Source organism: Aphidius gifuensis, linkage group LG4, assembly GCF_014905175.1.
Source record: "Aphidius gifuensis isolate YNYX2018 linkage group LG4, ASM1490517v1, whole genome shotgun sequence".
In the NCBI taxonomy this organism is placed as follows: Eukaryota; Metazoa; Arthropoda; class Insecta; order Hymenoptera; family Braconidae; genus Aphidius; species Aphidius gifuensis.
Window position 1 is genome coordinate 14,849,907 of NC_057791.1, and position 11,443 is coordinate 14,861,349.

Genomic DNA, 11,443 nt, shown 5'->3' on the forward strand with positions numbered 1-11,443 from the left:
TAATAGCAGTAAATATAATGGTAATAGAAAAATATATATAAAAAAAAGGTAGATTAAAAATACAGGTAAATAAAAAATAAATTGAAACAAACCGGAAATGCATTTTTAAAATAAAATTAAATTAGTTTTTTTTATATGTAAATATTTTTATGGGTAAATAATTGTCTGGATTTTTTGAGATTATGATTTATTTATTTATCACCACACTGAATGAAAAATAATAAAAATATAAAAGTGATTGATTTTAATTATTTGCAGTCAATGACCAATGAGTAATGACATTTTTATTTTGTATATATATATAGTTTGTGAGTATAACACTTGTTGAACATGTCCGACAATTGTATGTGTACAATATTTCACCCTTGACTCGGTGCGATACATTTAAACTATAATATATTGATATTATCTTGTTATTTATTGGTGATAAAAATAACATGTAAATATTTTTAGCTAATTATTCATGTTGAATTTTGTTTTTTTTTTTCTATAAAATTTTATGGACTGAATTTATCTACCTGAATAGTAATAAGGATGACTGGCGTGAAGTGGATGAACCAGTGGATGAGGTGCTCGAAAATCCATCTTCAATATTTATATTATCTTTTTTTTATAATTGAATTATTATTTTTTTATTTTTACATTAATTTAATACACTATTTAAATGACACGTTTAACATGATTAAATAATTCACTGTTATTTGACACTACTGAGTTTTGTCACTTGGTTTAATTTTTATCTGTCCCCGGGGTATCATGACGATAAACTCAATTTTCCTTCCGGTCAATTTTCTATCTTTTTCTCTTCAATGCAAAAAAAATTCATTGTTCACAATAATATCTAAACTTTTTCATAAACATGTATGATTTATTTAATTTAAATTTAAAAAAATAATCTACATAATTGTTTAAAAAATAAATGTAATATAAAAATATAAATGAATTTTAATTTCTATATTTTAAATATTTTATTTTTCATTTATTTAAATTATCTTTGACATTTATCTACTTGTCTCATCACATTGACATCCCATAAAATAATACACTTGTTTTTTAATATAACACTTGACATTTTCACCCCATGAAATTCACAAAAAATCACTGTATGAATATTTAAACTAAAAAAAAATTTAAATAAATAATTAATAAAAATTCTTTTCAATTATTTTAATTATATATTTTTTATTATTAATGTCAACGCGATGAATTGATTGATAAAAATTCGCGAGACACTGAGACAATTTGCAAGTGGAATTTAAAAATCCAAATAATATTTGTTTTTTTTTTTGAGTGAATTTAGAAGGGCAAATGATCGTCGTTGGTAACAGACATGTTTGATTTGATGCAATAATATGCATACAGATAGATAATATGTCTGTAGATCATATATAATCACAAACCTCGTATGATATGGGTGTGTTTTTTTATATATTAAAAATATATATTAATATGCGCATGCGTAAAGAATTTGCGTGGGGGCTTTTCCGTTTTTTTAAATTATTTTTATTTGCGTAATCGGTAGACTCGATGTGCCAACCACGACGGCACAAACACGACTGAATTGTCGACTAAGACTATCACCATCACCATCACTATCGCCATCACCATCACCATCGCCACCACTACTACCACCACATTGCCACGATGATCAACATTGACTCACGAGCTTTCCATTCTTCCAATTCCAATTTAAACTCTCCTACAGGCTTCTTCATATCCCCCTTTTTATTTTTTTTTTACGCCCCAAAGATGACAATACATTTTTCATTCACAAAAAATTATACTCCAAAATATTGAAATAAACAAATATATATTTCTTTAGCAAATTTTTTTAATAGAAAATATTGAAATTAAAAATTTTTTTTTTTAATTAATTAATTATTTAGCTTGAAGAAATAAAAAAATTAACAAGTTTTTATAGAAAATTTAAAGCTTTTAATATTTATTACTAAAAAAAAAAATATCACTCAAAAATATCAGACAGTATTTTTAATTTGTTAATAAAAAAAGTTAAAAAAAAAATTCGTCAATGAGTCAACCCTTTTTTATTTAAAATTCCATGTGTCATTTATCCTTGAGAATAAAAATGATTTTTTTAAAACAACATTTAAAAATAGAATTTTTTTTTTCAAATGCATATATGAAGAATAAAAAAAAAAATAATCGAAACATCTGTTATTGATGTGGCACGCGTACCAGTCAATGTTCATTAGATTCATTTCCTCACTATTTTTCTGTATCATCAATTTATATATTTTTTTATTTATTTATCTCACCCCCAATTTTGGTTTCCTAGTTGTTGACCAGTCGACATTGCGCTCAAATCACATATACAAATTCATTCCCCTCTTAATACATATTCAACTCACAATTCGACTTTCCCTTCCAAAACGAAATTCACCACAACGCAGACTCCTTTGCGGGTTTTCATTTCGTCATTGAAATTGAACACACCCCCAAAAAAATAAAACAACCCTGTGTGTATTTTATTTCTCAATGTGCAACACATTGTACAAACAGACTTTAATAATAATACAAACCGGAAATTGACACCGTTATATACACATTTTTATATTTAAATATATATTTTATATTTTATTTATTATTACGTGTGTGTGTTTGTGTATATTGGACAACATAAAATTTTATAAAATACATACAAGTTATTAATAAAAAATAAACCCTAATATTTAAAATTTAAAAAGATAAAATAATAATTCTGTTGTTGAAGAGCTGTCTGCCAAGTAAAATCAATGCGTGCTGGCGACATCAAATATCTTTATCTCTTTCTCTCTTATTTCTCATAATCATTTCTCTTTATTTAACCATCCCTTTACTATACCCTCGACCAGTGTGGCCCCTGTCAACCCTGCCAAGCCCATTTTACCATCATCGACCCCTTTTTTTAATATATTTTTTTCCATTATATTTCCTTTAGTTATATTTATTATTATTTTTTTTCCTTACTCGACTCTTTTTCAGTCACGTCAAACTAATAGCTAGGATTATTATCCCCATCGTCATGTAATTTGAGTCAATTATTGTTTATTTAATGACACTAATGGATAATGATAAAAATTATTTTTACGTAATACATTATATTATGTTTTTTTTATCAAGATTTTCATCACATGATTATTTTATTTTATTGTTAATTTGCTTATTTAATTGTTTAAATTAAAAATAGTTTTTTTTTTTTTTTGTTTTTCATGGAAAAAAAATAAATAAATAAACTCAATATCCGACGTTGATATCGATTGCCAAGGGCAAAAACGAGACAGACCTTTTCCCCTTCCTTTGAATGGCGGCGCAATGCAAGATACAAAAGAGGGGTTTTGATGAAGGGTGAGAGAGCGAGCGTCTAAATTTAAAAGGAGGGTAATGGTGGTGGTGGTGATGATGAAAATATACATATATATATGTACATCAAGTACAAGTATATGTAACATCCCTTGGGTGATTTTTGTTGGTAACAAAAGACAGCAAAAAAAAAAAAGAGTATATATTATAAGACAAACTGGTAAATTTTAGAGGGGATGGAATTGACGAGAGAGCGTCGTCAAGGGCTTACCCTAATTCGAATTTAGGTGTCGGCTGGATCGCTAAGTGGGCGCAATGCGGTAATTTTTTTTTATCTTTTTGTTGTATTGTTATTTTATATTTTTTCTACCTGTTTAATCTTGTTTTATTATTGTCAGTTGAATAAAATAAATAAATGATGCAATAGAGTTGGGTTAATGTATAAATTTAATCGAGATTAAATTATAATAATTTATTATTGAATGTGACTTTTGGATCAAGTGTTATCAAACATAATATGATCAAAGTTTATCATAATGTAGTTAAATAAAAATTAATAATAATAAAAAATAAATAATATATATGTATAAATAAATAGAAAGAAGACAAACTTTAGTTGTAACTTTGACCTGAGGCATGATTCGAGGTCATGCATGTAGCAATTTGATTGTGGTACTGTTTAAAGTAGCCCTAAGAGGCCAAAGAACACAGCCTGTAGAGAGTAGATAGCGATGAAATATTACGAGATAACCCGAGCTCTTGCAAATATTGGCCTTAACCAGAATTTTTCTTGCCCCAACAAACGACCCCCTTTTTTTTATTCTCTTTTTCATAATATTTTAGAATATATTATAAATAATGAAGCACAAGATTGAACGAAAACAAAATGAAAAAAAAAAAAATTGATACTGAAGAAGAAGAGTTAAAAATAGCTAACCATATTTATTTTTGTTTTTTTATTAAAAAAGTTTTGATAATAATAATAATAAACTTAAATAAAAATTACGTATTTTTTCTACGTGTTATGATAAAATATTTTAATTAAAAAAAATAAAGAAAAGAAAAAAAAAAAATATATGAAACTCTTAAAGTGTGCAAAATGTAAAATTTACAGAGTTCATTTGAGCCGGATAATAGCTTGCTGTGTTTAGCTTGGTATTTTCTTGAGCTTAACAAAAAAAAAAAAAAAAGTAAAAAGAAAAAAAAAAGAGTCAGTCAAGAGTATAATGAAAAAATAAATAAAAACACGAATATTTAATTACAAAGTCAGGAATTAGCCAACCATTTTACACAAAAGTAATTTCAAGAATCAACTATGTTTTTTTTTAATTGGCTATTTGAACCCTAATTTAATTACTTAATAATTAATTTTATTTATTTATTTAATTTAAAAGAAAGCGTTAAATGAAAAATAAATTAAAAAATTGTTCATACCTGAATCTTTATCGGGCATCTTTGGTGGTGGTTTTTTTTCAGGTGCTTTTGGTGAACAATTTTTTCTAGCTGGTCTTACTGTAAGTGTCGGTGGTACCTGTTTATAAAATAAATAAATAAATAAATATGTTTACAAATAATTATAGGAAATTACTAACCACTTTTTCCGATCGTTCACCAGATGGTAATCTTGCAATAGCAGCATCAGGACTATCTTCAGGTGGTGGAGGTTGAACAATCCAATTATATTCTCTTTTTTCAACAGGTAAACCCCATCTTTCATATTCAAGACTTTGTGTACGTAATGTTTCATAACAATCAAGACAAACAACAGCAAAATCACCATTTTCTAATAATAAACTTTTTTCTGGTTGTCTATGATATTTTAAAAATGGAAAATCTTTAACAGGTAATGCTCTAACACGTTTACGATATGTTGTTATACCACAAACATAACACCAATAATCATGAGTATTATATTGTCTTTCTGGTGGATTAACTTGTTGTCCAGCAACTAATGATTCATATTTTCTCCATTGTGCAAGTAATGAATGATAACAAAATGTACAAACAAGTGCTGAGCCATCTTCACGTAATTGTTCAGCATTTTGTGGTGATTGATGACGATATAATTCAGGAAAATATGGTGCATTACGTCCTTGTGAACGTCCATAAAGTACACGTGCAAGTGTTAAATCACTATGTAAACCACAAAGAAAACAATATATTGAACTACTTGATGCACCTGGATTACTACCAAATGTACGATCAGAACTTGAACTTGGTGGTGTTGCTATTGTTCTATTAACATCACCATTTGGATGTGGACTAGGTACATCATATCTACGTCGTTCAAGTGGTACTCTTTCAGCATCCATACCTTCCCATTGTTGAGCTAAATGATTAACACATTTACTACATGCTAATACTCTTCCATGACTATCCATACATGCATTTTCTGATGTTCTTGCCATTCCACGTAAACATGGAAAATGCATTGCATGTGAATTCATACCCTCTGGACTTGTTGATAACCTGTAAATAATTAATTCGTTATTTTTTTTTTTTCTTATTTTTTGAGTATTCATTAATTTTTTTATTTTAAATTTTAAATTACCATTCCATTTGTGTACGTGGATGTAATCTTTCACAAATATAACATCTATAATTTTGTCCAACATTAGCAACATTACCATTTTCAGTTGGTGCAGTATTACTACTACTACTTGGTGAATTACGTTGTCCTGAACTTGCTATTTTAATATTGGCACTCCTTGGTTTTGTTGTAACTACACTTGATTTATTTAAATCATAAGGTTTAAAACGTATATCACTACCAGCTGAATTTGCTGGTGATTTTGCTACTACTGGTCTTGGTGATGGTCCTAATATTAATTAAATTATATTTATTAATTAATAATACATATATAAATAAATTTATCAATAATATATTTTATAAAATACCTTGTTGACGAAATTCAATACTTTGACCAGGTAATTGTTGCGGCACATCATTATTATCACCACCAAAAACTTGTTGTTTTTGTGGTATTGTTTTATAACATATAGAACAAACTTGTACCATTCCTTGAGGACTTATTGGACTAGCACCTTGAGGTGGTCTCATTGAATATATAAATGGAAAATATGCTTCTTTTTCTGGATTTGGACAACAATATAATAATCTAATACTGGACGAAGGATATTCCAATGCACATGTATAACAAATAAATGTTGTTGTATCCATTGTTGGTGCTTGACGTTTTCTTAATGTATAATTACGATCACCATGTGGTACACCCTGTCTTGTATAAGCTTTCCATTGTAGTAAAAGATGATTTTGACATGCTGAACAAGCCTAAAATAAAAATATATTTAATTTTACATTTATCATTATACATAAATAAATTATAATTTACTTTTTGCTTTTTTATTAATTACCTGTACACGACCTGCACTATCCATAGGTCTACTTCTACTGGGTCTTGGATGTAGCATTAATGATGGAAAAAATGGTTGTGGATTAGCCGGTGAATTTGGTGGTATTATCAGTGGTTTAGCAGCAATATGACTGAGTGAACCCCTTTTAAATTCATCACCACAAACATAACACACTTCAGTTACTGAATTTTTATCTGGCATTGATAAATCAAGTATATCTGTACCCACACTTGATGATGAACCACCACTGTAAATAGCTGAAACAAAATATTTTATTTCAAATAAATAATCAAAAAGACAAGAAGAAAAAAAAACAGAAATATGATATATTAAAATGTAATATATATAAAATAAATATGATTAGTTAAAAAGTGTTTTTTTTTTTAATTCATCATCAGCTAGTTTTTTTATTTTATATATATTTTATTTTCATCATTGCAACACCATCGGGCTTTACGTGGCCTAGTTGCGTCGATGTGGCACTTTTCAACGCCTTGATCAACTGCATTCCATACAACTCAATACTAACTCACTCATTTTAATAATATAATAATAATAATTAATTATTTAAAATAAAAGAATTTGATGATTATTGAAATAAAAAGCAACAACAACAACAACAACAACAAGAAAATCTTATATTACCCCAACGATAATAAAAATAATATGAGAAAGAAAAAAATTAAATAAATTATGTACTAAACATTATTATACGTAGTTTAATGTTTGAATATATTAATGCATTGAATCACTACATGATTTCTACGGTCTTATCGACAAACTGTTAACCTTTACATACGAACGTTGACATTTGCCGGCGGAAAGTACTAAGGCCAATGTAAATAATGGCTTTAAGATTCAATTGTTTATAAGCAAACATATATTGATATGTGGACCTCGATAAATAGATTAAACTAAAAGAGAATAATAAGATGAAGAAGAAGAAGAAGTAGTAAAACAAACAAATAAGAAGAAGAAGAAGAAGAGGAAGAAGAAGAAGAAGAAGAAAAAGCAAATTGCAAGTAATTTATTAATTCAACTATCAACAACAAACAGTTGATTCTAATAATTCAACTGTCAACAATAAAAATCCAACAATATTATTATTTTCATAATATATGTTTGATTAACTTTGTATTTATTTATTTTTATGATAATTATCATTTTTAAATTAAACAACTGTTAATGATGACGTACCAAGATGATAGATGTACAAGTGAATTCTTTGACAAGTCTGAATAACGAATGAAAGACTGAACCATTTTGACCTCAAAGATAAAGGTTCAATTAAACAACTCGACAGGTCAATCTTTTAATAATTAGAAAGATTCCCTGCACGCCTTCATGAAGTAAATTTTTATATATCCATTAATATGGGGTCGATCAACTTTTGATATAATACTTTGTCGAGTTAGAAAAACAAAAAAAAAAAAATATAAAAAAAAAGATACCAAAGCCATAGTTCCAATAAAAAAATTGTACAGACTATTGGATATTTATATGACAAATAATAAATGGATGATATAAAAATTACACTTGAATAAATAATCACCTTGTGGTTGTGGTGCTGGTGAACTTCTTGGTGCATGTCGTAAATCTAATGCAGCATCATTTGATAATCGTGTATCATCAACAGTAAGTCTTGGACTTTGTAATCTTTGATGTGGTGATTGTAAACGTTGATGTGGTGATTCCATTGTTAATCTAACTTGTTCAATATGTTTGGCAGTATCAGTTTGATTTGAATGTGGTCTTGGTATATCAATTGAATTTGATGGTGGACGATTTTGTTCAATAACTCTTGGTGATGGTGAATTTTGTGGTAATCTTGGTGATAAACCAACTGGACGATTATTATCTTGTCTTGTTTGTTGATTTAAAATTGGTTGTTCATTTGTTAAACCAAGTATTTGTGATGCATATTCACCTTGTGATGTCATTTCAGCACCAGTAAATGTACTACCATCACAACGTTTTAACCAATAAATACGTTGACTTTGTGGACGTGAATCACGTTCATAATTTTCCCATTGTTGTGATAATAATGCATAACATAATGTACATGATCTTATTGTACCATTACGTGCATTTTCACCACGATAACCAGCTGGTGGTTCATGTGATTCTAAAAATGGAAAATAAGGCTCATTTGGTGGACCACCAGGTGTTGGTTTAACACGTAACCAATATAAATCATTATGACTATGTGTACCACATACAAAACATATTCTTCCACCATTTGTTGTATCATCAACATTATTACTTAATTGTTGATTGGACAATGTATTTGCATGTGATTGCCCCTCAAGTCCCGGCTCATTTTTCACATACAACTTGCTTTCCATCATGTCAGGAAACCATTTGTTTAATTAACTAACCTATTTTTATCTCTTTAGGTTAGCTAATAAATATTTCATTTAATTACCTTTTACTTTTTTTTTAAATTTAATTGTTGATAAATTTGTTATGTGATTATATTATTTATTTTTTTACTTAAGATTTTTTATCTTCCAGGCAGTTGTTGTTATTATTTATCCAATGCATGTCTGTAACAATATAAATAACAATAATAAAATATTTTGTAATAATTGATTTAACATTTATTCATTAAATTAATTATTTTCAATTGATTTTTTCCATAAAATTGAGTTATTTTTATAATTTTATTACCAGGTCAATAATTGTGTTGATTAATCAGTTAAAATGAAAAATTTTGTCACACACAGCTGTGACCTTATTTCACGGATCTAATTTAAATTTAAATAATAAAAAAATATAATACTCAATATATATTTTTTTGACTAAAAAAAAAAATGTATTATTATTATCACCGGAAGCATAATGAAGTGATATTGTTGAACACTTAGTATCACCGACACAGTCTAAATATTTGTTCAGCATTAAAATGAAAGAAAAATAAATAATATTAATTTATTTATGATGATTGTAAGGGTGTGTGCGTGTCTGTTTATACATGTATATTTTCCAAAATATATGATAAAACAACAAGCCAATAAATTATTATTAAAAAAATATATGTTGAATAAACTAAAAACAATAATCATTCAAATGATGATGATGACGATGGTGATGACAATTTCGATAGAGAAATAGTTAGTATATTTAGAAATTTAGATGCAATGTTTAAAAGTTCAACGACAATCGGACATACACGCCTTGGATTTAGTCCCGGGGGGAAGTCTTGATGAAGGCACCGGTCATAGGTTAAAGTAAAGCGTAATGAGGAGGGTCGAGGTTATCTTTCATGACTCAAGAAATTTTTTTTTTTTCAATTTTAATTTTCATCATAATATTTTTAACTATAAATTTATGATAATAATAACAACAATTTGTTATTAATGTATTTTTAATCAAAATAAATTTATCTGAATTTTCGTATGTTAACTTGAAACACCTAGTGAGTGTGTACCTATATGGTTCTTTAAAGAGTAGTAGCAATTTGAGTGGATGAAGAGAAACAAAAAAAAAAAAAAAAAAAAAAGAAAATGGACAAATATATAAAAATGATATTAAAAAAATATGTTGAATATCACAAACACACATGCACACACACCGTTACACCACAAAGTATATATTAAAAATGAAAAAAATAATTTTTTAAAAAATATTAAAACTGCCACAATTGTTCCAGGTGTAATGTGTCATGATTGACATATTGGGATTGTAAGTTGGTTATACCTATATATTTTGGGGATAAAATTGTATTTATGATTTAATTAGATAATAAATCAGAAACTCACATAATTGTTCATTACAGATTATTGAAATCATATCTTTAAATGTATTAACGAGACAAATACGGTAAACTATTGGCGACTAAAAAATATATACAAGCTCTCTTATCTTGCTTTCTAGTCTTGTCCATACGTGCTTATAAACCACACCAAACATTTTTATGTCATTATTATTGACATATTAAAAACAATTAAAATTATATTTACACTTTATTAATATTAAACATATATTTACGTATGTATATTTACTTTATTTGGTGTTATTTTTATATTTTTAAAACTATTTTATAAACATTTTATGATGCTACAGTGCCGCAACTTTGTTCAATATAGTCGCCATATTGAAATACGTTTTTCATTCCATGATGCCACGCAAATGCCATCATATGACAGTGCGGCTCTATTAACCAATGAAAAATTTATACGCATGCGCAGTCAACATATTACAAAATAAATATGGCTGAATTAACACGAAAAATTTGAAAAATTTTTATATATTTTCAATAATTTTATAAATAATAATCTCAATAAATTTTTTATTTTTTTATTCATTTTTTTTCGAAATAAATTATTTTACAAAATCATAGTTATTTTTTATTTTTAATATTATAGTATGTATTTAAAGACGTAATACTCAAAAATAAATTGAATACTTTTTATGAAATTTTTTTATATATTTAATTATATTTAGAAAAAAAAAAAACAAGGTTTTTATTGACAAGTTTGTTAATATTAACACAAAAAGAAAATTTTTAATTAACAATATATTTTTTTTTATTAATAGACACTTATTAAACAATGATTGTTATTATTATACATGTATAATTATTTTTTTGCCTGAAAAAAAACAAAAATGATTTTCAGTCCACCATATTTTAAAATATGCAATCACACAGTTAATGAGTAATAATGTATTAAAATTAAATAAATCATCATTATAACGTTAATTTAATTTACATTGTATTCATCAAAAGATAAATTTATTTATTAATAGATAAATTAATAGCTACGTG

At 26.7% G+C, this 11,443-nt stretch overlaps 1 protein-coding gene across 2 annotated transcripts in view; it reads right to left on the bottom strand.

Annotated features, from left to right (window-relative positions):
* LOC122855158 overlaps positions 1 to 10,810 on the bottom strand; it is a 30,763-nt gene extending 19,953 nt beyond the window's left edge. The window contains exons 1-7 of one of the 2 annotated variants that reach the window (XM_044156324.1): positions 10,437 to 10,810; positions 8,228 to 9,221; positions 6,676 to 6,932; positions 6,199 to 6,592; positions 5,852 to 6,119; positions 4,893 to 5,769; positions 4,735 to 4,831 (exon numbers count right to left, since the gene is read on the bottom strand). In XM_044156324.1, the coding sequence (XP_044012259.1) occupies positions 4,735 to 4,831; positions 4,893 to 5,769; positions 5,852 to 6,119; positions 6,199 to 6,592; positions 6,676 to 6,932; positions 8,228 to 9,023 (2,689 nt within the window). In that variant the 5' untranslated portion in view covers positions 9,024 to 9,221; positions 10,437 to 10,810. The remainder of the gene's footprint in view (positions 1 to 4,734; positions 4,832 to 4,892; positions 5,770 to 5,851; positions 6,120 to 6,198; positions 6,593 to 6,675; positions 6,933 to 8,227; positions 9,222 to 10,436) is intronic. The other variant, XM_044156325.1, reaches the window with a different exon arrangement.
* Between the last annotated feature and the right edge of the window lie 633 nt (positions 10,811 to 11,443).